The sequence below is a fragment of the Rhinoderma darwinii genome, chromosome 3, assembly GCF_050947455.1.
Source record: "Rhinoderma darwinii isolate aRhiDar2 chromosome 3, aRhiDar2.hap1, whole genome shotgun sequence".
Taxonomy (NCBI): domain Eukaryota; kingdom Metazoa; phylum Chordata; class Amphibia; order Anura; family Rhinodermatidae; genus Rhinoderma; species Rhinoderma darwinii.
The window spans coordinates 25,334,342-25,361,518 of NC_134689.1; the positions used below are offsets into that span (position 1 = coordinate 25,334,342).

Sequence of the window (27,177 nt, forward strand, 5' to 3'; positions counted from 1 at the left end):
AATAAAAATAAAAAAATACCTCTTCCAAGTGGGTCAAGTCCCTGGCGGACGACCATTCCTTCTGTTTCTTGTCTGGCCAAGCTGCTAATGGCATACTCCACTTCCTTAAAAGATTGCGGTGTGGAATACTCTTCCAAGTTCACCTTTGAGGTCTCTGGCTATGCCTTACACCCAATTTTTGTCAGGGTCAGTAGGGTAGTCACTGTATGGGCACACAAACGCAGTCATGGCCTGCTCTCAGGTCCTCCTTGTACCAATGCATCAAAGTAACGAAGAGGCTTCTCTTGATGCTGCCAGTCTGGTAGCTTGGGCTTCAGCTTCTTCCATTTGCTGTCTGGAGCATAATCTGGCTTGGACCTCTGATAATGCTCCCAGGCGGTCCTTGATTGCGCTTCCCCCTTTTCAGTTTCCTGTATCTATGGAAGTAGATTGGCATCAGTAGCCTATTTCAGCCAAGTGCACCCACCTCCTCCAAAACAAGGTCAAGGGGACCACTCCTGTCTAGGAGGTTCCTCCTTTGCAGTAATTTTGTGAGTTTTCCAACACGCCTCCAGACCAGTCTTCTTGCCCCTCCTGGTGTCTTCTCCCCCGACCCAACCTCGGTATGCAAATGTTGGGGCTAGTACATCCACTTCTGCCTGCAGTTGTGACCCTGCTTGATTTGTTTGGGTGGGGGGCAGGCTTCTGCCCTTCAAGGACATTTTGACGCTCACACATTTTGGACTTCTGAGTTCAAAATCGAATTTAACAGCTTTCCTCCCAGTGTTTCCTTCCAGCCACTTTCTCTCAGTCCCCCTCCAGGGCAGCCGCTTTATTTTTTTTCAAGAAACCTGTGCTTTCAAGAGGCATTTCCAGTACCCCCAACCCAAAGTTTTCAGTGTTCTACATCAATCTTTTTGTCATACTGAGAGGATGGCGTGGTTTGGCCCAGACTGGACCTCATGCATCTCAATGCACATATCCGGATCTGTCATTTCCATTTTGAATCCCTACAATCTCTCTCATTGCTTCCATGAAATAGGGAGGGTTTTTTTTCCCTCAGTGGATACCCAGCATTAGTATATGCACATTTCTATTTGCCAGACTCACCAGTGCTTCTTGCGCTTTGAAGTCCTGTCACATTACCAATTTGTGGCTATTCCCTTCAGCCTGGCCATGGCCCAAGAGTCTTTACAAAAGTTATTTTAGGTTGTGATGACACTCCTTCAGACCAGGAGGTCACCCTATATCTTGATGACATTTTCTGTTTCAATATGTCTTTATTAAACAGTTGAGACATCAGAAAATATGTGTATAACAGTTCTACTCGCAGGTAGAAGTAAATAGTTTCAAATAATAATTAACCTATAAGTTTTAACATTTTGAGAAAATGGGATTCAAAATAATATGGATAATAAAAGAAAGGTAAATAAAATAAATGTTGTGAACGTATACAGGTCATCATAAAGAAAAAATAAAATGTATACAATAGACAACGTATGAGCTCCCACTAGAAAGGGAGTGGTACGGCATATACAGAGTTATTCCAACACATCCAATCTCTACAGAACCGGTCATGTCTTTATATGCTACAGGCATAAATATATTCATATCGATAGTTTGTATTGACTTTTTTAATGATGTCTGTGATGGTCGGGACGTTACATGTTTTCCATCTGAATGCTACAGCTGATGTGGCAGATATTAATATATGACATATTACAATTTGGAATTGTTTGGGAATAACATCAATTCCAAGCCGTAGTAACCCAAGTTCCGGCGTGAGGTTGATATTTTGAGTTGTAATCTCATTTAGTAATGCGCTAATTGATTGCCAAAAGGTTAATAATAAAGGACATTCCTAAAATATGTGAAGTATGGATCCCAAATGGTTACAACCTCTCCAACATTGGGGCGATGCATCACTATATATTATGGAAAGTTTATACGGAGTGAGATACCATCTATAGAATATTTTATAATATAATTCTTGATGATTAGTACAGGAAGAGGATTTAAAAGAGATGGAGAACGCTCTTAACCACTGGTCTCTTGAAAATTGGCCGTTCAGATCTCTATGCCATTTAGATATGTGTTTGATTTTCAAAGGTAAGTGATTGGGAACCAATCTGATAAAACGTGTGAATACCTTTTTAATTGGTTATTTAAGTACGTAGAAGCCGGCATAGGTAGGGAGAGTAATGGATATGGAATTTCTCTCATAATCGTTCTTATCTGCAGAAATTTGTAGAATTGAGTTTTATCTAGTTTGTATCTGAATGATAAGTCAGAGAAGCAACATAGATTATTTTCCACATATAGATCATCTATATATGTTAAGCCTGCATTTATCCAGCTGTTTATGTCTAGATCTGGAAGAAAGTCATTCAAGATTTGGAATGGGATTTTCTCTATTTTGGTAGGCATATCAAGATGCTTATTTGTAGTAAAATTGTTCCAAATTTGTAAAGTAGCGCGTACTGTAGATGTGGAGCCGTGTTCAGGCCTATATTTAATGGCTTTTGAGTACAATAAATTTTTTAAGTTATCTCTACTCCTAGGGAAGCTTTTTCTATGTCTACCCATTTCTTATCAGAATGAGGGAGCCACCATTCTTTGAGTTGGTCTAGTATGGCAGCATGGTGATATAACTTCAGATTCGGAACACTAAAACCTCCATCAGATTTATGTTGTGCCATCGTTTTTAAAGCTATCCTTGGTTTTTTGCCCGACCAGATAAAGTTAGACATTTGTTTATGTAGTTGGTTTATTATATGGAGGGGGATAAGAATGGGAATTGTTCGTAATTTTTTATAGTATAACAGGTAAGGTCATCATTTTATATAACGCAATTCTACCACACCAGGATGGTTCAGATTTACTCATATGATCTAAATCTTTCTGAAGTTGAACGATTAGAGGCTTAACCCCTTCGCGCTCAGCGACGTAATAATCCGTCGCGCTAACTATATCGTTAGCGCTCAGCGACGGATTATTACGTCGCGGGGAAAATGCATCGCCATTTTCCCCCGGCGCGTGCACGAGCTGTGACAGCTGCTGTTTCCAACAGCAGGCTATCACAGCTCAATACGCCGGGACCTGCCGCGATGGTCCCGCCTCCACGATCGCCTCTATTGGACAGTTAGTGAGCAACTGTCCAATAGTGGCGATCAGTCGCTTCACTTCCTCTCCCTGACCTCACATCCGCCCTGAACGCCCTGTTGGAGTTAGCGAGGCGTTCGGAGCGGTTGTGAGAGAGAGAGAGAAGTGAAAGTGTGAAAAAAGTCAAATTACAAGTTAAAAAACAACTTTTTTGTGCTTCCCACCTCCCCAATCCACTACCCAGTCCTATACCCTTCCTCTTTGTGTTCCCCCCACGTTTTTGGTCAGTGATCTCCTATCACTGACCACTTCTTAGTTTTCAGGACCAATTTCTTGGTCCCTGGAGATTATTATTTTTTTTTTCTTCATATAAAACAAAATTTTTTTTAAAAAAAACAAAAAAAAAATAGTTTAGCCAATTTTGACAATTTAACTGGTTAGTTTAGTATTCGGGTTAGTTAGCGTCAGGGAACCATCAAAAAGCGTAGTTAGGTATAGCGTCAGGGAATTTAGCGTCCGTAATCCGTCACCGTAGTTAGATCTAGCGTTAGGGGTCCGTCACCGTAGTTAGATCTAGCGTTAGGGGTCCGTCACCGTAGTTAGGTTTAGCGTCGGGCAAGCTCGTAATAATCTAGATAGGTTTAGTGTCAGGTACCCGTCACCGTAGTTAGGTTTAGTGTTAGGGAAGCTCGGAATTATCTAGTTAGGTTTAGTGTCAGGGAATAGTCGCCGTAGTTAGATTTAGTCTCAGGGAAGTTCAAATAAAATCTAGTTAGGTTTAGTGTTAGGAAGCCTCGCCCTAGTTAGGTTTAGTGTCAGGGAAGCCCACTCGTTCTATAAAAACAATTTTTTTTTGCTGGTTTAGCAGCCTATTGGGAAGGAATCAAACATGTCCCAACGGACATTTACTGCCGAAGAGGCGTATTCATTTCTTGCCTCCGACACAGAGTCGTCGGGTGGTGAGACTCTGTTCTATTTGTCTACCTCCTCATCCAGTGATGAAGAAGAGGAACCCCCTAGGAGACGCCCCAGGACCACCACTGCAGTTGAAGTCCCCGAGCGAAATGACCCCGCTGCAGCTCAAGCCCCCGAGCGAAGTGACCCCATTTGGACCCCCACACCAGACGTTTATGAGCCCCAAATCCCAGAGTACACGGGCAGCTCAGGGATAAAATTTAACACGGCAGGGCTCAGTGAGATGGACTTTTTCAAGTTCTTCTTCACTGATGACTTCATAGAACTAATGGTCACCCAGACTAATTTATATGCCCAACAGTATATAACAAAGAACCCCACATCGTTTTATGCCCAGTCCCACAGGTGGACCCCTGTAGATGCAGCAGAGTTGGGCAAGTTCTGGGGACTTCATTTGAACATGGGGCTTCTGAAAAAGCCGTCCATTAGGACCTACTGGAGCACGGACATCTTATACCACACCCCGATGTACCGTATGGCCATGTCCAGGATGCGTTATGAGGCAATACTTCGCTTCTTGCATTATACGGATAATGAGCAGTGCCCACCCCGAGATGACCCCAGTTTTGACCGTTTATACAAACTGAGACCCCTATTAGACCATTTCAGCGCCCGGTTTGCCCAAGCATACACCCCCGAGAAGTGTATTTCTATAGATGAATCCCTGGTACATTTTAAAGGGAGGCTTCAATTCCGCCAGTACCTGCCGAGTAAGAGGGCAAGGTATGGCGTGAAGTTATATAAGCTGTGTGAGAGTGCATCAGGGTATACATATAAATTCAGGATCTATGAAGGAAAGGACAGCAGTATTCAGCCCCCAGAATGCCCCCCCTTACTGGGAATTAATGCAAAAATTGTGTGGGATTTGGTGCACCCACTGCTGGACCAGGGTTACCACCTCTACCTGGATAACTTTTATACCAGTGTCCCACTCTTCAAGTGCCTCGCTTCCAGAAGTACTGTGGCATGCGGCACTGCTAGAAAAAATATGAGAGGCCTCCCTAAGACTCTGCTTGGGCAAACACTCAGAAGGGGTGAGAGCAGGGCACAATCTAGCAGCAATTTATTGTGTGTCAAGTACAAGGACAAGAGAGATGTCCTTGTATTGACAACAATACATGGCCACACCAGTACCCATGTACCTGTACGAGGTACCAGTACAGAGACCCTCAAACCAGACTGCATCCTGGACTACAATAGGTACATGGGAGGGGTGGACTTGTCCGATCAAGTCCTGAAACCCTACAGCGCTATGCGGAAATCGAGGGTGTGGTATAAGAAGCTGGCCGTGCACATTATACAGATGGCATTGTACAATGCGTACGTGCTACATCGAGGTGCAGGCCAGAGGGGAACTTTCCTGGAATTTCAAGAGGTGGTTATCAAGAACCTAATCTTTAGGGACCAAGAAGGGGGGCACCCAGTACTTCTGGAAGCGAGGCCACACGCATCGTACCAGGGCAACACTTTCCAGGAGAAGTTCCCCAAACTGGCAAGAAGGGAAAAAGTCAAAAGAGGTGCAGAGTCTGCTCAAAGAGGGGGATAAGGAGGGAAACAATATACCAATGTAACACGTGTTTCGCGAAAAACCAGGGCTCTGTATGAAAGATTGTTTTCAAATTTATCATACATCCCTTGATTTTTAATTTACCCTGATGCACTCCGCACAGCTTATCCCCCTCATCTTTCCCTTCTAAGCCCTGCCGTGTGCCCAGGCAGCTGATAACAGCCACATGTAGGGTATTGCCGTACCCGGGAGAACCCACATTACAGCTTATGGGGTGTAGATCTCCGGTGGCGCATGCTGGGCACACTATATCGGACACTGACATGCCATATATATATATAGAAAATTGCAAATCTCACTCTGCACCATCTGCTGCGCATTATCTTTTACACAGTACCTGTGGGGTCAAAATGCTCACTACACCTCTAGATGAATGTCTTAAGGGGTGTAGTTTTTAAAATGGGGTCACTTCTCGGGGGTTTCAACTGTACTGGTACCTCAGGGGCTTCTTCATACATGACTTAGCACCAGAAAAGCTCCAGTAGGCCAAATGGTGGTCCTTTCCGTCTGAGCCGTGCCGTGTGCCCAGGCAGCTGATAACAGCCACATGTAGGGTATTGCCGTACCCGGGAGAACCCACATTACAGCTTATGGGGTGTAGATCTCCGGTGGCGCATGCTGGGCACACTATATCGGACACTGACATGCCATATATATATAGAAAATTGCAAATCTCACTCTGCACCATCTGCTGCGCATTATCTTTTACACAGTACCTGTGGTGTCAAAATGCTCACTACACCTCTAGATGAATGTCTTAAGGGGTGTAGTTTTTAAAATGGGGTCACTTCTCGGGGTTTCAACTGTACTGGTACCTCAGGGGCTTCTTCATACATGACTTAGCACCAGAAAAGCTCCAGTAGGCCAAATGGTGGTCCTTTCCGTCTGAGCCCTGCCATGGGCCCAAATGGCAGTTTATCTCCACAAATGGGGTATTGCCGCACTAAGGACAAATTGGGCAACAAAATGGGGTATTTTGTTCCCTGTGAAAATAAGAAATTTTGATCAAAAATTACATTTTATTGGAAAAAATGGCATTTTTTTTAATGTCACAGCCCAATTCAAATTGGTGCTGTGAAAAAACTGTGCGGTCAAAATGCTAACAACAACCATAAATGAATTCCTTGAGGGGTGTAGTTTCCAAAATGGGGTCACTTTTGGTGGGTTTCCATTGCTTTGATACCTCTGGGACTCTACAAATGCGACATGGCACCCGAAAACCAATCCAGCAAATTCTGGACTCCAACAAACACATAGCGCTCCTTTCCTTCTGAGCCCTCCCATGGGCCCAAACGGCAGTTTATCACCACAAATGGGGTATTGCTGCACTAGGGACAAATTGGGCAACAAAATGGGGTATGTTGTTCCCTGTGAAAATAAGAAATTTTGATCAAAAATGACATCTTATTGGAAAAAATATCATTTTTTTCATTTCACAGCCCAATTCAAATAGGTGCTGTGAAAAAACTGTGCGGTCAAAATGATAACAAAAACCATAAATGAATTCCTTGAGGGGTGTAGTTTCCAAAATGGGGTCACTTCTGGTGGGTTTCCATTGCTTTGATACCTCTGGGGCTCTGCAAATGCGACATGGCACCCGAAAACCAATCCAGCAAAATCTGGACTCCAACAAACACATAGCGCTCCTTTCCTTCTGAGCCCTCCCATGGGCCCAAACGGCAGTTTATCACCACAAATGGGGTATTGCTGCACTAAGGACAAATTGGGCAACAAAATGGGGTATGTTGTTCCCTGTGAAAATAAGAAATTTTGATCAAAAATGACATCTTATTGGAAAAAATATCTTTTTTTTCATTTCACAGCCCAATTCAAATAGGTGCTGTGAAAAAACTGTGCGGTCAAAATGATAACAAAAACCATAAATGAATTCCTTGAGGGGTGTAGTTTCCAAAATGGGGTCACTTCTGGTGGGTTTCCATTGCTTTGATACCTCTGGGGCTCTGCAAATACGACATGGCACCCGAAAACCAATCCAGCAAAATCTGGACTCCAACAAACACATAGCGCTCCTTTCCTTCTGAGCCCTCCCATGGGCCCAAACGGCAGTTTATCACCACAAATGGGGTATTGCTGCACTAAGGACAAATTGGGCAACAAAATGGGGTATGTTGTTCCCTGTGAAAATAAGAAATTTTGATCAAAAATGACATCTTATTGGAAAAAATATCTTTTTTTTCATTTCACAGCCCAATTCAAATAGGTGCTGTGAAAAAACTGTGCGGTCAAAATGATAACAAAAACCATAAATGAATTCCTTGAGGGGTGTAGTTTCCAAAATGGGGTCACTTCTGGTGGGTTTCCATTGTTTTGATACCTCAACACCTCTTCAAACCTGGCATGCTGCCTAAAATATATTCTAATAAAAAAGAGGCCTCAAAATGCACTAGGTGCTTCTTTGCTTTTAGGGCTTGTGTTTTAGTCCACGAGCGCAGTAGAGACACATATAGGACATTTCTAAAAACTGCAGAATCTGGACAATACAGATTTTGTAGTATTTATCTGGTAAAACCTTCTCTGTTACAGAAAAAAATTGAATAAAATTGAAATTCAGCAGAAAAAAATGAAATTTGCAAATTTCACCTCCACTTTGCTTTAATTCCTGTGAAATGCCTGAAGGGTTAAAAAACTTTCTCTATGCTGTTTTGAATACTTTGAGGGGTCTAGTTTTATTCTGGGGTGTTTTATGGGGGTTTCTAATACATAGGCCCCTCAAAGCCACTTCAGAACTGAACTGGTACCTTAAAAATAAGGCTTTTGAAATTTTCTTAAAAATATGAGAAATTGCTGTTTATGTTCTAAGCCTTGTAACGTCCAAGAAAAATAAAAAAAAATTCAAAAAACGATGCCAATCTAAAGTAGACATATGGAAAATGTGAACTCGTAACTATTTTGGGTGGTATTACCGTCTGTTTTTAAAGCAGATGCATTTAAATTCTGAAAAATGCTATTTTTTGTAAATTTTCTCTAAATTTTGCAATTTTTCACAAATAAAGACTGAATATATCGACCAAATTTTACCACGAACATGAAGCCCAAAGTGTCACGAGAAAACAATCTCAGAATCGCTTGGATAGGTTTAAGCATTCCGACGTTATTACCACATAAATTGAAATATGTCAGATTTGAAAAATGGGCTCTGAGCCTTAAGGCCCAAACTAGGCTGCGTCCTTAAGGGGTTAAAGTTCTTATCAATCAAGGCCTTGATTGACCAGGTTAGCTCTATACCTAGATATGGGATAGATTGATCGTGCCATTTAAATGGAAAGGAATGGGTTATAATGTCCTTCATTTGCGGTTGTATGTTTAAACCTAGAAGTAATGATTTATTATCATTGACTTTGTAGTAAGAGATGGAGTTAAATATCTTGATTGTTTCTGATACAGTTTGGAGGGAAGATAATGGATTTCTCAAGGCTATTATAATGTCATCTGCAAATAAGCCTATTTTATGAGTAGAATTATTAATTTGTACACCTTGTATTTGAGTGTGTGATCTTATGAGTTCTGCAAAGGGTTCTATTACTAATACAAATATTAAAGGGGAAAGAGGGCATCCTTGTCTTGTGCCATTGGATATGTCAAATGGTTTGGATAACATTCCATTTGTGAGTACCCTAGCAGAGGGGTTAGAGTATAGTGCTTTGATTGCTTGTAAGATCAGGCCATGAAACCCAAACCTTTCTAGAGTCTGAAAAGTATATGTCCAGTTTATTCTATCAAATGCCTTCTCTGCATCTAAAGATAAGAGCAGAGAGGGCGTTCCTCTTAATGACATTTTAATCAAGTCCCTCTCCAGGGAGAAAAATAAGATGGCACTCTATATTAAGCGGCACTCCATATTAAGCAGAACAGTTTATCAGTTTGGTTGGATTATCTACCACTTTAAGTCTTTCCAGCAAATAAGGTTTGAGAGCGGAGATTGACACTTGGCAGGAGTCTTCCTTCATATCGCTTATCCGCTTCGGCTTTTCACATGAATGAGGACATTGAGATATATAAAAGTCATCTGAGGGAGCAAATCCTCCACAACCTGGATGTGGCTCACGCCCTGCAGACTTGCCCTACTGTCACTGCTTCCTTCCTGATGTCTAATTCCTTGTTCTTCCTCCCAAGAAAGGGTTGGTGACCTCTCAGACCACTATCGCTCGCTGGATTTAAATGGCTGTTCACACGGCCTACTGGTTTCAGGGTAAGGCTCCCCCCCCCCCTCCCCCCCCTCCCCCCCTCTTCAAATCACGGCCCATTCTACTAGCTTCCTGTGCTGTGTGCCATAAGGCCTGTGCCCTTCAGGTGGGCAAGGCAGCCATATGGTCTTCCCTGCGCACTTTTGCTGCGCTGCATTGCAAGGTCTTGCAGGCATCTGTGAAATAGGTGACCATGTCCTGTGTTCTGATCCTGCCACCGGTAACTGCTCTTGAACAGGCCACGGTCTGTATGCCCCAATGTAATGAAGGAGACAACAGGATTTTTTTGAGTATTAACCGCAAGATCCTTTTGTCCAGTTCATTGGGGACACATCTACCACCCATTGTTTTTTGTTTTTGTGGTTCAGTTGGAGGGGATTCCCCTCTTGTTTTGACATACCGGTTTCTTGCCTTGTTTCTGCTTCTGTTACTGCTTGCGGACAGAGTAAATATTTCAGTGTCCGTGGGAGGGTATATACTGTAGGGAAGGCCACTATTTCACTTAGTGCTAAGTTTCCTGGTGACCGCATATACCCACTGTATGTGTCCCAATAAACTGGACAAGAAAAGTATTTTACAGTGTACTCAAAAAAAAATAAAAAAATTTGTACTGACTGGAAGAATGCCACCTTGTTAGATCACTTTTTGGCTGCGTAATGAATAATGTAGTCAATTCATCTGTAGTCAAGCCAGTTGGGCATTGCTGCGCTTGTAATTTAGTGGGTGAGCAAGTCGAATTATCACTAAATGTTATAATGAATTTACTTTGAAAAAAAAAAAAGGACAAAGCTTTTGAAGAAGTCTCAGCCGAATTGCATGATTTCCCTTAGGGGCTCGTGATTATTTTCGAAGTTGAATGTCAAAGAATTGCGCTTTTGATCCTATTTCCTCCACACTGGCCTCTGTATTATGTATCACTGTAAGGGACATGTTCAACCGCTCCACACTGTGGTGGATGCCGTAGCCAAAATATATAGCGAAACCTGTAAAGAAAAAAATGTTTACATATTACTTCAGAGTAAAAAAAATGTAAATGTGTTGCTAATTGTAAGGCCTGATTTACACAAGCGTGTGCGTTTTGCGCGCGCAAAAAACGCAGCGGTTTGCGTGCGCAAAAGGCACTTGACAGCTCCGTGTGTCATCAGTGTATGATGCGCGGCTGCGTGATTTTCGCGCAGCCGCCATCATAGAGATGAGGCTAGTCGACGTCAGTCACTGTCCATGGTGCTGAAAGAGTTAACTGATCGGCAGTAACTCTTTCAGCACCCTCGACCGTGCATTACGATCACCATATCGAGTAACCTGTTTAAAAAAAAAGAGGTTACCGAGAACTTCCCGGCCGTTGCCTTGGTGACGCGTCCTTGGTGACGCGCCTCTCTTGACATCTGGCCCCACCTCCCTGGATGACGCAGCAGTCCATGTGACCGCTGCAGCCTGTGCTTGGCTTGTGATTGGCTGCAGCTGTCACTTGGACTGAATTGTCATCCCGGGAGGTCAGACTGGAGGAAGAAGGCGGGAGTTATCGGTAAGTCAGAATTATTTTTTTTTTTTTACACGTTCATGTATATTGGAATCGGAAGTCACTGTCCATGGTGCTGAAACAGTTTAAACTCTTTCAGCACCCTGCACAGTGACTGTCTCCTGCCGGGTTCGGTCAAAACGAGTTCGGCCGAACCCGGTAAAGTTCGGTTCGCTCATGTCTAAGACACTCCGTTTGGATGTTTGTAAACAGAAAAGCACGTGGTGCTTTTCTGTTTACTTTCAGTTTGACAGCTCTTGCGCGAATCACGCAGTTCGCATGGAAGTGCTTCCGTGCGACCTTCGTGGTTTTCACGCACCCATTGACTTCAATGGGTGCGTGATGCGCGAAAAACGCAGAATTATAGAACATGTCGTGAGTTTTTTTCAGCGCACTCACGCTGAGCAAAACTCACGGACCGTCTGCATGCCCCCATAGACTTGTATAGGTCCGTGTGACCCCCGTGAAAAGCACGCGCGTCGCACGGACGTATATCACGTTCATGTAAATGAGGCCTAATGACTATTTGAAAGATTTAATGTCTGTGACTGAGGCGATAAAGAGTTTCCTTTCATGACTCTATTTTCTTTGGAGTAATTGGTTTTTCAACTTACCGAGTGCCATCCAGACAGCGTATCTCAGCCATGTGTCAGCACTTAGTTGGACCATCAGGTATATATTAACAAAGATGCTAAGCACCGGTAGAAATGGCAGACATGGAACCTACAAAGGAAAAAAAATGGAATTCTGTTGTCAAAGGTACTAGTAAACTTATTTCAGCTCTATCCCTGGTAGACATCAGATGGAGATGTATGTTCCTCTCATTTCAATGCAGAAGCCCTGATGGCTCAGTGTTCTCACAAAATTGACTAAAATACAGAAAAAAAAAGTTGTCTAAACTTATTGACCAAACATGACCTGCCTAGGTAGAGTCGTGCGTTAACCTTAGATCATCCTATCCCCCCACCCCCATTTTAGTAAAGACACGTGACACCGAGGTTGGATGTGAAATGGCCACAGCAGCCGTTTATTAATTTCACAGTTTTATAAAACAATTTAAATCCGAAACATTCGGATAACTAGTTAGGAATCCGCCATAGAATTCCTCCTAATAATTCACATGACCCAACATGGGTCAGAATCGTAAATAACAATTTAACGTTAACATTAACCCGAGCAGAGGAAGTCCTTGAAGCCCCTTCAGATGTTCCTTTTTAAGAACACACCGAATTAGCCATCTGCAAACCACCAATTACCTCCAGCCGTAAACCAGCTCGGAAGCACCGTTCACCTCTGCAGATGGCTCCAACCACTAGAAGTCCACTTCAAGGGGATAACACCCGATGAAGCCCTCAAGTGATATACCGACCACCAGAAGTCCACTTCAAGGGGATAACACCCGATGAAGCCCTCAAGTGATATACCGACCACTAGAAGTCCACTTCAAAGGGATAACACCCGATGAAGCCTTCAAGTGATATACCTTCTACCAGAAGACCACTTCAAAGGGATACCACCCGATGAAGTCTTCAACCATGTACCTTTTTTGGGGGACGCATACCCCCGATGCGACCCCCCCACCATTTTGTACTGACTGGCCTCAAGGACTCCCCCCGCCAGCTGCCATGACAACAGAACCTACTCCGGAAAAAAGAAAAACATGTTAAATAAGCACACAAATAAAACACAACGCTCATAGACGGACGTACATAAGACCTAAGGAGTAACAAAACCAAGGGCGGGAGGGTGGGAGCTTACTGTTCTTGTGTTACTCCTCCCGCTGCTTCCGGCTCAATGCCGAGAAACAGCGGGAAGCGCAGAACAGCCCCCCCCGTCCCCCTTAACTCCTCCCCGTCCCTCCTCCAGCTCCTACCAACTCTCCCTCACCTAAGTAACCCTTTCCCTACCAGGACGGTCATGTCGGCCTCCCTTAATCCCTGCGGGCTGCGTCCAGCCTCTTCTTGACCTGCCTAGGTAGAGTCGTGCGTTAACCTTAGATCATCCTATCCCCCCACCCCCATTTTAGTAAAGACACGTGACACCGAGGTTGGATGTGAAATGGCCACAGCAGCCGTTTATTAATTTCACAGTTTTATAAAACAATTTAAATCCGAAACATTCGGATAACTAGTTAGGAATCCGCCATAGAATTCCTCCTAATAATTCACATGACCCAACATGGGTCAGAATCGTAAATAACAATTTAACGTTAACATTAACCCGAGCAGAGGAAGTCCTTGAAGCCCCTTCAGATGTTCCTTTTTAAGAACACACCGAATTAGCCATCTGCAAACCACCAATTACCTCCAGCCGTAAACCAGCTCGGAAGCACCGTTCACCTCTGCAGATGGCTCCAACCACTAGAAGTCCACTTCAAGGGGATAACACCCGATGAAGCCCTCAAGTGATATACCGACCACCAGAAGTCCACTTCAAGGGGATAACACCCGATGAAGCCCTCAAGTGATATACCGACCACTAGAAGTCCACTTCAAAGGGATAACACCCGATGAAGCCTTCAAGTGATATACCTTCTACCAGAAGACCACTTCAAAGGGATACCACCCGATGAAGTCTTCAACCATGTACCTTTTTTGGGGGACGCATACCCCCGATGCGACCCCCCCACCATTTTGTACTGACTGGCCTCAAGGACTCCCCCCGCCACAGCGAAACAGGCCTTGACCACCTTAAGCCTGTGAGTTCCTCCACACCACCACCGCCCTTTCTATTCCTTCTGCTATCGCCAAGCTCCAAAGATCAATGCCAACCTCGGTCAGATGAACCCCGTCACTCCTCCAGAAATTCCCCACTCCTGACTCCAAATCCCTATGCCTCACGCAAATGCCCCCGTTTTTTGCCACAAAACGGGACACCGCCCGATTAACTTTAATGCGAGCCTTATTGACTCTCTCCACAGATCTAGCTAACCGCCAATGCTTTCTTGGGACTATGTCCGACCACACTATCACCAACTTGGGATAAGATACCCACAAACACAACATATCATGTTTGATATCCCGCACCAACTCACGAAAGGGGCGGACTCCTAAGTCATTCCCACCCACGTGCAACACTAAGACCTCCGGAACCCTATCAAGCCGAGCATATGTCTGGAATTCCGCCAACACCCTGCTCCACGACATACCTCTAAAACCCAGCCAATGCACAACCGCATCCTGTCGCGGAATGCGCAACTGGCGACCATTCGGGCGGACGTCCGCCCTCAAAGCCCCCCAGTGCACGTAAGAATGACCCATCAACCACACCAAACACGGAGGCGAATCTGAAACGGAAAAAACAATTAGGCACCACCATATAACATTTGTATAGCGTTAACAGCAAAATTCATAACATATGGGGGCGGACATAGGACTTAAACCTGTTGGACTCCCAACGACCATTACGCCTCACCCCCTCATCATCCAACCCCCAGCGCCCCGCTTCTGTTGCTGCGCCAATCCTGAAGGAATGAGATGAATATGAGCCTGCCGCGACACCAACCGCCATCAAACATTTTTTAAATACAGCTCCAAACTGAAACCTGGACAAAAACGACCCGTCCACATGACGTAACAAAGGCAAATCTGGAGACCCCCTGTTTGGCGTAAAACCCCGCATGCACTCTACTGGGCACATAACCGACCCCGGGGCGCAACCCCTTCAAAGCCTGCGGTACCAGAAATTCCTTCGATACATCCTGAAAGCCCCGCAACTTAAACCCAAACGCCTCCGCAGATATGAACCGGTTCACCTTCGCCACTGACAACCCCGCCTCCCAGGCGTCCCCTAACCAGTACAAAAGTGCCACCAACCTGTCTCTATCCGTATTGACGTCACCCAACTCTCTTACCCACTCCTCCCACTGCCTCCAACAAGCAGCATAAGCACTCCACGTCGTGCGCGCCAAAGACCTTTGTACCAATTGTTCTACGGGACCGAGACCAGATCCCAAAGATGCTCCGGACAAGCCAAACCGAGACGTTCCGCTCCCGGTGCCAATTGCCGAAACCGGTCCCACTGCGAGCGAGAAAGAGCATCAGCGATACAATTCCGTACACCCGGGACATGCACCGCCACCACCCACGCGTTCAACGTCAAACACACCAACACTAAATGTCGCAACAATTGAACTACCGGAGGAGAGGACGCCGTGATGTTATTAATGGCAAGCACCACCCCCATGTTGTCGCAGTAAAAACGGACCTTCTTATCCCTGAGCCTGTCCCCCCAAATGGTAGCCGCCACCACGATGGGAAACAGCTCGAGCAGGGCCAGATTCCGCGTGAGTCCACTGGACACCCAGCTAGCCGGCCATTGACCTGCGCACCACGGACCTCCCCCGTAAGCTCCCAAACCACCCGCCCCAGCCGCATCCGTGAAAATATTCAAATCACTCGTATCCTGCGCTGGGGCCATCCATAGCGAGCGACCATTGTACTGGCCCAAGAAGTCATCCCAAACCTGAAGATCAGCTCGGTGCTCCTCCTTGAGCCGCACAAAATGATGCGGCGCACTCCCGCCGTTGCCGCCGCCAACCTCCTACCAAACACCCTCCCCATCGGCATAATCCGGCAGGCGAAATTCAACTTCCCCAGCAGCGACTGAAGCTCCCTCAGCGCCATTTTCTTCATTCTACAAGCCCGTCGAACCTCCAGCCTCAACGCACCCAACTTATCCACCGGGAGACGACACTCCATTGCCACCGAGTCTATTTCGATGCCCAAAAAACAAATCGTCGCTACCGGGCCCTCCGTTTTTTTTCGGCGCCAAAGGAATCCCAAACTCCCTCGCCACCTTCTGTAGAGCATGAAGCAAATTACCGCAAACCGGCGAACCCCCCGGGCCAACGCACAAAAAATCATCCAAGTAATGGATCAACGAATCGACCCCGGATACTCCCCTCGTTACCCACTCCACGAAGCTACTAAACGCCTCGAAGTATGCACAAGAAAGGGAACACCCCATCGGAAGGCACCGATCCACGTAAAAAGCCCCATTCCAAAAACAACCCAACAGCCGTTGGCTTTCTGGATGGACCGGCAACAACCTGAACGCCGCCTCGATGTCAGTTTTTGCCAGCAGCGCCCCAGGACCCGCAGCCCGCACTAACCCCACCGCCTTATCGAATGAGGTATAAACTACGGAGCACAACTCGTGATCAATCCCGTCATTTACCGACGAACCCTTGGGATACGATAAATGTTGAATCAAACGAAATTTTCCGGGCTCGCGTTTAGGGACAATACCCAAAGGGGACACAACTAAATCTTTTACCGGCGACTCAACAAACGGCCCCGACATGCGGCCCAACGAAACTTCTTTTAACAACTTTTCCGACACGACTTTTGCATGCAAGTAAGCCGATTTTAAATTCCTCCGCGTAACCGGAACCTCATAAGGAGGCGGAGGAATAACAAAACCAACACAAAACCCTTCATAAAGCAACTTAGCCGCCGCCCTATCCGGATACTCATTTAGATAAGGGGCCATCTTTTCCACCCTCACCGGCGACACCCCCTTGACCAGCCGCGTGCTGGTTACCTGACCTCTTTTTTCGCAGACATTTTTCCGCCCCGTGTGATGCACCATTACACTCGGAACACACGTGCTTGAACTTGCACGTGGCCCCGAACTTGCACTGACCTTCATTAAATTGCCAGCAAAACCCCGCCTTTCCCCCGCCGCTTTGTCCAACCTGACTAGACTGGCCTCCCTGGCCGGCGCTCCCGGGAAAGGACTGCCTAACCGGGGCCGTAACCCGTAACCAGAGAGCAATATCCTTCTGGTCCCACCGAATCGCCGGCCGAACCGCCTTCCGCTGACGGAATTGCTCATCGTATCGCAGCCACGCTTGCCCCCCATACGCCCTATGAGCCTCCCCAATAGCATCAAAATAACAAAACAACGCCGAACAATTTTCCGGCGCCTTTTCCCCTATCACACTAGCCAATATGGCGACCGCCTGCGACCAATTAACGAACGTCTGCGGGATAAGCCTATACCGCCGCCGTTCCTCCTCGTCCTTTTTACTCTCATCCCGCTTGCTCTTATCCAAATTAAATTTAGCGAGCGGCAAGAGAGAAAAAATTTCAACATACTCGTCCTTCCAGATCCGCTCGCGCACCTCCTGCTTTAAATGCGCCCCCAACGGACCTTCAAAACAAACGTACACCTCCCCCCGAGCACGATCATCAATACGCACTCGATCGCCGTCCTTCGGCGCCTCGGTCTGTACCGACACCGCGACCGCCTCTCTAACCGCCGCCACCGGACGCGCCTGTAACGATCCCACGTCCCTGGGGCCTTCCCAAACTACCGCAGGGGACACTTCCGCTACTACCGGCGCCGCGGCCCTGTCCAGGCGCCCCACCAGCTCCCGTAAGCAACCCACTAAGTCTGCCAAACCCGCTCCGTCGCGTCCGCCCACGCCACTACCGGCCCCCGATGCAATGCTAGCAGCCCCCCCGCCGACACCCGACATAAAAATCGCTGGATAAGACAATGATGGAGTTATACACTCACCGGGCTGCACAGGCGCTGTGTTCCCGTCAGCCGGACCATCCTGACCTCGACGATACGCGTCCAGTTCACCTTCCTCCAATTCTTCTCTCGCCGACGACTGTCCATCCCAACGACATCTTCGGAACGGGGATGAGGACGCGCTGACCGATGGGCCGGCAACCTGCCGCCTGACCGCCGGGACCCAGACTTCCGACCGGACCTGTTGCCTCGACGTCGCTGCAGATCTAGGCGTCCGTCTAGACGATCCTGACGAAGCCTGCCCCCTGGCCGGAACATCACCATGCGGGGCGGCCGTACCTTGTACTCCACATCTTCCATCTGATGGGGGAGGGGTGACAGGGAGCCCAGCCTGCGACTCCCTGCTTACCGCCGGACCCCGTCGCGGCCTGGGATTCCTGCCAGGACGCAGGGCCTGGGAAGGGGCGGTCCTCCCAGCTGCCTGGCCTGCAGCGTCCGGGATCGGGCTCCCCCTGCGACGCCGTGTCCGCGGGACTGCCTCCGGGCTGAGGCGCTCTGGAGGTCGGGACCGCCGAGAGGGACGGGTCGACCCGGCCTGCGTCGCCGTCACCCCTGGCAACGCTCTCTGCCCGCCCAGCGCAGGAGCGGTTGTTGCCGACTCCCCCCCGCCGCCATAGCCATGCTCGTGAGGGGGCCGGGGGAGGGGAGCCTGTCCTTTGCAACAGACCCCGAACGCCGTGCCCGACGTGGCGAAACGGCGTCCGGGATCCTCGTTATGGCAGCCACGGTCTCCTCTAGCCATCCGGGACCGTGGTGCACAGCAGCGGCACGCAGCCGCTCCAACATTAAGGCCTCTGCCATCACTAAAAGCACGGGCAACGGGGGAGCTTACTGTTCTTGTGTTACTCCTCCCGCTGCTTCCGGCTCAATGCCGAGAAACAGCGGGAAGCGCAGAACAGCCCCCCCCGTCCCCCTTAACTCCTCCCCGTCCCTCCTCCAGCTCCTACCAACTCTCCCTCACCTAAGTAACCCTTTCCCTACCAGGACGGTCATGTCGGCCTCCCTTAATCCCTGCGGGCTGCGTCCAGCCTCTTCTATACCTCTTACAATGACTGGTGGTACACCGGCATGAAGCCTGTATGACTTTTTCAGTACATGTACAATGCATTGAGGGGGAGAATATTTTCCATACATATGTAATCTGACAGAAAAAAAACCGGTATGAAATCAACTGAATGCAAAGATACAGTAGAGGACTCGTGTACCACTTTGGAAGGCCTGTTGCAGCGCTGTATAAAATTAAGCTGTAGGGCCGTGTACCTTAAGACTAGAACTAGCCTATGGAAATGATCTGTGTTCTACTTTGTGGTTGAATCTGTTACTCTCAGAGTGTGGAAACCAGTGTTCGGACTGAAAATGCTGCCTCATACTGGTTTTATACAAGGGGAGTAGCTTATGCAAATTTTCTTAATGAGGGTATTTCCTGGGTGGAGTGCTTGAACCCCTAATGTTCTGTGAAATGTTGGGAGTTTTGGAGTAAATGCCCCCTTCACTAGTGAGCTAGGATAATGGAGGGTTTGTTACCTAGCGTCCAGTGGTTTACTCTCTTCAAGCTCTAATAAGGTCTCCTTTGTCCTGTTGATCTGACAGGAAGCTGAACATGATGTTCTTATTGTATTCAGCTTCCCCTGCATACAGATAAATGAGGTGTACTGACTATTATACAGTCTTAAGGGGTATTTTCGCATATTTTTGTCACAAGCCCAGTTCCTTTTTAACATCATAAAATAGACTGCTAAAATCTGAGTATCCATTTAAAGGAGCACTCCAACAATATTTTTTTATTTTTTTTTTGTTCATGTAGTGCATAGATACTCTTGTGCATTGGCCTCTTTTAGTTAAAGTGCCATTTATAGGTTGTCTGTCATCTTGGTTACTTCTTCCCCTCTGGTATGGTTTACCTAATGTGGCCTACATATCCCATGATGCCTCTGGCTTGGTATAGGGTGTAGAGTCTCATCACACTGCACTTGCTCTGCTCTGAGTCCTATAGACGTGCAGCAGAATAGTGACGTAGAACGGTCCTCACATAGTATTCCTATGTGATGTGGCTGAGCCGGTCTTCTCTGCCTCCTGCTAGTGATAGATTTCTCTCTGCTTTTACACAGGAGAGAGTGAGGAGCAGCATCTGCTGGGAATGCACTGGATTTTCAGCACACTGCACTCACAGATAGTATACACAGTTATGTGAGTCTGGGGAGTTATATAACTGCAGCTAATCATGGCATGGATTTACCTATTATTTCACTGCCCTCCTGCTCCATTGGGGTAGAAATAATCTCTTCAGCAGCGCTGTATACCTGGAGGGGGCATACAGAGGATTGTGGAGCTGGGTAAGGAGCGCAGGGGTTTGACAGCTGCCAGGAGTGATTTGTTAGGTGATAATGTAGTTCTGTAGTTCACAAAAAGTTAGCCGGACAGGAAAAAATTACCTCCTGTCTATGCATGAGAGCATGGTCTATTCTGGTGGTCAGACTTAAAGCCCTTTTACACTGGGAAATTTTTGTCGGGCAAACAATCATTCATAGAAACGTAAGCTTAAAAAAAACTTAAATATCACCGTTGTCAGCAGCACATCGCCCTGTTAACAGGGAGACGTGCTGCCGTCATGATAACGTATGGGGATGAGCGTTCAGAGTAACGACCGGTCGTCCCCTTGCATCGCTCCTTGCGACAGAAGCAAACGAGTGCCGATCAACTAATAGGGGCTTCAGATCACATGACACAACTGTCCTTAATGGAAGGGTTCAAAGTACATGGATGCAATGGAGCTGGAAGAAATAAATGATGCTACTGGGCTAATGCTAGTGAGTTAGTATGATATCTGCAAAAAAGTGTTAATATGATATGTGCATAATGATGAGAACCCATAGGTTAAGTTCTAACACTTACCATGAAGGCTGCTTTATTCTGATTCTGTGGCTGTCTCCAGATGAAGAAGGTGAGTGCTGCAATTCCAAAAAACGCCAGAGCAAGCAGAATAATACACCAAACTGTACCGGCCAGCAAATACTCTGATCCTGCTGTAGATGCCGCACTGGTCACACAGATGAGAACGGCTGGGAGAAGAGAAACTTGTGTGTAGTTACTTGTTTTTTTTCCCCCCATCAGTCTGTTTATACTAATGTAAAGTTTCTTGAAAGTATTACCTTCCCCTTTGATTTAGCAAGAAGAACCAGTAATCGCTGTTCTAATCTACAGCTTCGGATTAAAGAGGTGCTACCGCGATTAATTTGACTTTTTCTATTAGACCGATTTTAAAACGCATTTATTCAATCGTAATAGTTCTTAAAAGAAAAATTGCTCCTGTGTCTAGATATAGCTATGAAATACTTATTATAGCGCCCCCTGGTGTACTTTTTGTTCTCTGGTGGGTTAACTCCTTTAAGTGCCCATACATTTGCCCTTTTGTCCTTATGATTTCACACATGGACACATGGAAGATTTTCCTCACAGATTCCCTGGGCATTGCATGTAATATTATAGGGAAACTTTACTTTAAAATAATTGGTTCAAGTGGACATTATGTTGCCTCACTGAGAGTGCCTACAAGTTTGTTTTCAAAACCCATAAGCATTTCTTATGCCACCATACAGCTAAGTGCACACAGCATTGGCATGTGTATGAGGCTTTACATCGCGGATTCCAGTAGGCACAACAATTTTGGATCAGTAGGCCCTGATCTTAGCTTTGTACAGAATTGATCACAGTATTTTTCAGTTTATGTAAAGATTGAAGGTGATGGTGGCAGCATGACTTCAGTCTGTATCTTCAATTCATACTGGTTAAACCAACCTTTATCCTTTTATCTTTATTTAATTCCTTTAAAGATTAATCAAATCTTTGCAAACTATTTTTATTGCTCCAATCCACCTAAAAGAAAATACAAAAAATTAAGCTACTTTTTAAACCCTACCCGCACTCTGACGTAATAGCAAGTTGTGGTGCCCCCCATAATGTTTGGAGCGGGATCGCCTGCTGAACCTGCTCCGTACGAAGCGGGTGTCAGCTGTGTATTACAGCTGACACCCAGGACTAATGGCCAGGAGCAGCAATCGTGCTCTTCCTGGCTGTTTAACCTCTTTGATGCTGCGATCAATCACAATTGCAGCAGATAAGACGTAAGAAAGATGGGGGGCCGAATGGACCCCAGGACTGCCTTTCTTCATCTCCTGTTAAGCCTTGCCTCAGGCAGGGCTTAACAGGAGTCTATATAAATGTTAAAATGTGTATCTAACGACTAAATGTGTAAAAAAAAAAAAAAAAGTTTAATAATGTTTTTAGTAGTGTAAATATATATATATTAGTTCAATGCTGGATCCTACCATCCCCAGGTATATATGTAGGCTTAGTCCAAGTTCTGGGTGTATGTGCAGCGTAGGTTCCCACCTATGGAGGACGCCTTGTCGTGGCAGGTGGGCAAACACTTTTTGATCAAAATATGCGCTAAGAACCTCCCTATTATAAGTAGATTTAGCTTTAGTGCATATTTATTTATATTTAGTGGTTTAGGTGGCATTAGTGTCGCAGGGTGCTGTCGCCATTCTTTTTCTGCTGTGTATGTATATATATATATATATATTAAACGTTTTAAAAAAAAACTCCCATTTTTCCTGTCAAAAATAAAAAAATTGGTATCACTGTCTCTGTAAAAGTCAGAACTATTACAATATAGCATTATTTAATGTGCACGGTGAACGCCGTAAAATAAGAAAATATAAAACGCTGTTTTTTTGGTTACTTCATATCCCACAAACCAAATGTGTTACAAAGTGATCAAAAAGTCTCATGTAGCCCAAAATGCTGTCAATAGAAACTACAGCTCGCCCCACAAAGAATAAGCCCTCATACTGCTCAATTAACGGAAAAATATAAAAAGTTATGGCTCTCAGAATATTGCGACAAAACACAAATTTTATTTATAACATTTAGTTTGTTCCTTGTAAAAGTAGTAAAACATAAAAAAAACTTTAGCAATTTGGTATCGTCGTAATAGTCTTGACCGTTAGAATAAAGTTAACATGCCATTTTTACCGTATGGTGAAAGCCGTAAAAACTAAACCCCTCAAAATATTGAGGAGTCACTGTTTTTTCTCCTATTCCACCGCACAATTTATTTATCTAGTTTCCCAATACATTATATGTTACAATAAGGGGTGCCGTGAAAAACTACAAATCATCCCGCAAAAACAAGGGCTTTGTTGGCGGAGAAATAAAAAAGTTATGGCTATTGGATAGTGGGGATGAAAAAAATGAAAACGAAAATCCCCAAAATGTCTGTGATGGGAAAGGGTTAAGACACTGTTTTGTGTCTACAGCCCCTAGGCAAAGCTATGTGCCTCCATGGTTACAGACTACAAATAAGCTGTGTAGTCTAATCCTGGAGTCCTTCTTTCTTCCATTAATCCCCTACTTCACGTTGACCTTCTGAAGTACATTATCAAGAAGTAGGGGATAGATGGAAGTGAGTATGACTGCAGAATGAGGGTATGTTCACACGCAGTGGTTTCAGACGTAATGCGGGCGTTTTACGCCTCGAATTACGTCTGAAAAAACGCCCCTAATACGCTTACAAACATCTGCCCATTGCTTTCAATGGGAATTACGATGTTCTGTTCCCACGAGCCTTTATTTTACGCTTCGCTGTCAAAAAACTGAGCGTAAAAAGACGCTCTGTAAAAAGAAGTAGCATGTCACTTCTTGAGGCATTTTTTGGAGCTGATTTTCCATTGAACACTATGAAAAACGCCTCAAAAAACGTCTGAAAAGAAGCCTCAAAAGAAGCTCCAAATTTCATTCTCAGCTTCAAAAACGCCTGAAAATCAGAGGCTATTTTCTCTGAAATAAGCTCCGTATTTTTCAGACGTTTCTTGTTAAGCGTGTGAACATACCCTCAGACTACACAGGGTTTGTTTGTAGTCTGTATCCATGGAGACACATAGCTCCTGTGCAGATCTGTAGACCTCAAAAGGTCGATTTTTAATCCTGATCATTTGCAAAGTGTATTTTTTTTTAAAATATATTTCAATGGGTTTGGCAGTAAGAGAACATTGGCTGCAAAGGTGGACACAGCCGTTAACAAAACTAGCCCATGTCCCTTCTGTTCCGTGTTTCAGTAATGTAAAGGACACTAACTTAATGCTAGTACACTCCGTGTCACCAGTATGGATGAGCGTGCGGGCCTGATGACTGATGGCATCTCTAATATGTTTTCATTCGGTCCTTGGCTGTTTCCATTGGTCGTCGGACTAATTTCAATTTGTAACTGGTACCTGATGTAACAAAATAAAAACTTTAATAAACGCATTCTGTAAATACTTATAATATACAACCTTTGTATATGCCATTACCTGAGTAACAAGACACATGAAGACACCAAAGTGTAGGCGAGCAGGGTACCAATAGACATCATATCTACCAAGGCTTTCAGATCAAACAGGAACGCCATGAGAGCTGTGAACAGGAACTTGTGTGGTTATAAATGTTTAACTACTTGTGACTTGTAAGATCTATGGGGGGCTGTGAGCTATGAACCCCACCAATTCCCAGATTGAAGTCCTACAGTGCACAGTCCTGGGACAAAACACGTATAGCATTGCTGCCAACTTGGAATCTCCTACAAAACACTTGCTTGGAAGCACCATGGATTTATGAGATGCTGTGTAATGCATGTGGGGTCAGGTGCCTTAGAAAACAATGACACTACCTAAGGCCACTTTCACGTGAAAGTGACCTAAGTAGCACTGTATTTAAGACTCCGAAATCCACTGTACATCCAAAACTTCCTTCTGTGATATTCGGGTGAACCCAGTTTACGGACCCTTACTAGTGCTAAGTTATGAGATGTCTTAGGGTGGATTCATACGTGATGGTTTTTTTTACGCCATGGATTTATTTGCAGGGAATCTGCCGGAAAATCTGGATTTATCTGTTTTACATGCGAATGTGCTTCAGAATTGCTGTGGAGAATTCCGCATCCAGATCTGCACGTATTTCACAAGCGAATTTTGCGTTGCATTTGCTGCAGCCAAAGCCATGGCGTAAAAATCCACCTGCTGTCAATCCCCCCCTTAAACCGGTAGTACAGGATTAAAAAACCTGGATACTTTCTTCCAAAAACAGCACCAACCTGTGGAATTTTTGTGGTATTGCAGCTCAGTTCCATTGAAGCGAATTGGGCTAGATACGGCACACAATCTGTGGACAGGTGTGGTGCTGTTTTTGGAAGTATCCATGTTTTTCTAATTCTGGACAAAGACCTGGGATTTCCCCTTTACTAAAATTAGATTTATGACTTATTCTACTGAGTTTCTATAATTCCTTATAAAACTCCTGTCAGCAGGCTTTGTGTCCATTCGCTACAAGTCCCAGTAATGTGAACAGGACCAATTAAAGGGGTTATGTGGGGACAAAAAATTATTTTCCGTGTGCTCACTGCAGTATGTAAGTACACTCGCTAATATACATTCTGGTACCCCGTCGCGCTGATGCTGAGATTTTCATAGATTTTTATAGCGCTGCCGGGGGACCGGAAGTCTAATTGAACAATCTTCTTTGATGACGATACGACTCTTCGTCATGTGACTGGCCCCGCTGTACTCTATGTAATCGATGTACTACTGCTATTGCTTGTACATAGAGTACAGCGGGGCCGGTCACATTATAAAGAGTCGTATCGTCATCAAAGAAGACTGTGCAACTAGGCTTCCGGTCCCCCGGCAGCGCTATAAAAATCTATGAAAATTTCAGAGTCAGCGCGACGGAGGACCGGAATGTTTAGCAAGTTTACTCACATACTGCAGTGAATACACTGATAATAATTTTTGTTGGCAAATCATTCATGGAGAAGTTGATAGCTACAGAAAATAATGTAGCACAACTAATAATACACAATGAATAAATCCATGTAACCTACAAGTTACAATGCTAAACCAAAATATAGATACATTTTTCTAATAAATATGTTCCAATTTTTAGAAATTATGAAATAGTGAACAGAAATATATACCTGCCACTACTCCAGATGTCATGGTGGCAATCACTGGACTCTGTCGACTGCTTACCCGGGACAATGGTTGAAAAAGTAGTCCATCTCTAGCCATGGCAAAGAGAATCCGGGGCATTGGGAAAATAGACCCTAGAAGGCTATTAAAACGGTATCATTTGCAAACTAGAAAGTTGAAAATTGGTGCACAAGTTATGAAAAGGGGAACACACAAAGTAGACATATCTCTCAACATTTAGAAAATTTTTGATTCATCAAGCTCCGATATGGCATGTAATGGGAGACACGGTGATGTTTGTTTCGACCTGCGTATACCATGTTATATAAATACAGCAGTCTGCATGCAACCATTGATATGCACGGTGGATGTATTAAGTGTGTAATATAGAACCCAAATACGCCCATGTGCAAAAAAGCTTCTAGGGGGGGGATACGATGTGATACATAGCAGCCAATATTGAAAAGCATTAACCACAATACTGTTCCATGTTGCGCACTGTATGGCGGACTGAAGTAAATGTGGTGTGCATGAGGTCTAACCCAACGTCCCTCCATGCATGTAACGCTGGGGTTTTACAAGAGCATGACTACATGTGTCAGCCCTATAAATAAACACTACCTGTACTAGATCATATGATCTCTACAATATATGGACCAAAGTATTAGAACAGTAGTTTTATTGTAAAGTGGAAGCGTTTATGAACCACAGCAACACACTCACGAAGTGGAAGACCACGTAAAGTTACAGTGTAGGGTCGCCGAGTGCTGAGGAAAAAGTCCCCAATGCTTTGCTGACTCAATAACTGCAGAGTTCCAAACTCCTCTGACATTAACAGTTGCACAAAAACTGTGCCCCGGGAGCTTCATGACATGGGTTTCCATGGCCGAGCAGCTTCATGTCAGCCTTACATCATCAAGCACAATTCCAAGCGTCAGATGGAGAGGTGTAAAGCCGCCGCCACTGGACTCTGGAGCAGTGGAAACGTGTTCTGTGGAGTGATGAATCACGCTTTTCTGACAGTCTGATGGATGAATCTGAGTTTGGCGAATGCCATGAGAACGTTACCTGCCTGACTGCATTGTGCCAACTGTAAAGTTTGGTGCAGATGGGGTAATGCTATGGTGTTGTTTTTCAGGGGTCGACCTGGGCCCCTTAGTTCAGGTTAAGGGAAATCTTTTATGCTTCAGTATATGAAGACATTTTGGACAATTGTAGCTTCCAACTTTGTGGGAGCAGTTTGGGGTTTAGGGCCTTTTTCTGTGCATGACTGTGCCCCAGTGC

At 45.3% G+C, this 27,177-nt stretch overlaps 1 protein-coding gene across 1 annotated transcript in view; it reads right to left on the reverse strand.

Annotated features, from left to right (window-relative positions):
* Nucleotides 1–9,887: 9,887 nt before the first annotated feature.
* Nucleotides 9,888–27,177, reverse strand: part of LOC142748842 (cationic amino acid transporter 2-like) — a 28,358-nt gene continuing 11,068 nt past the window's right edge. Inside the window, exons 7-12 of the mRNA XM_075856145.1 lie at nucleotides 25,899–26,035; nucleotides 24,241–24,343; nucleotides 24,026–24,162; nucleotides 20,783–20,949; nucleotides 11,962–12,070; nucleotides 9,888–10,811 (exon numbers count right to left, since the gene is read on the reverse strand). Coding sequence (XP_075712260.1) covers nucleotides 10,669–10,811; nucleotides 11,962–12,070; nucleotides 20,783–20,949; nucleotides 24,026–24,162; nucleotides 24,241–24,343; nucleotides 25,899–26,035 — 796 coding nt within the window. The 3' untranslated portion in view covers nucleotides 9,888–10,668. The remainder of the gene's footprint in view (nucleotides 10,812–11,961; nucleotides 12,071–20,782; nucleotides 20,950–24,025; nucleotides 24,163–24,240; nucleotides 24,344–25,898; nucleotides 26,036–27,177) is intronic.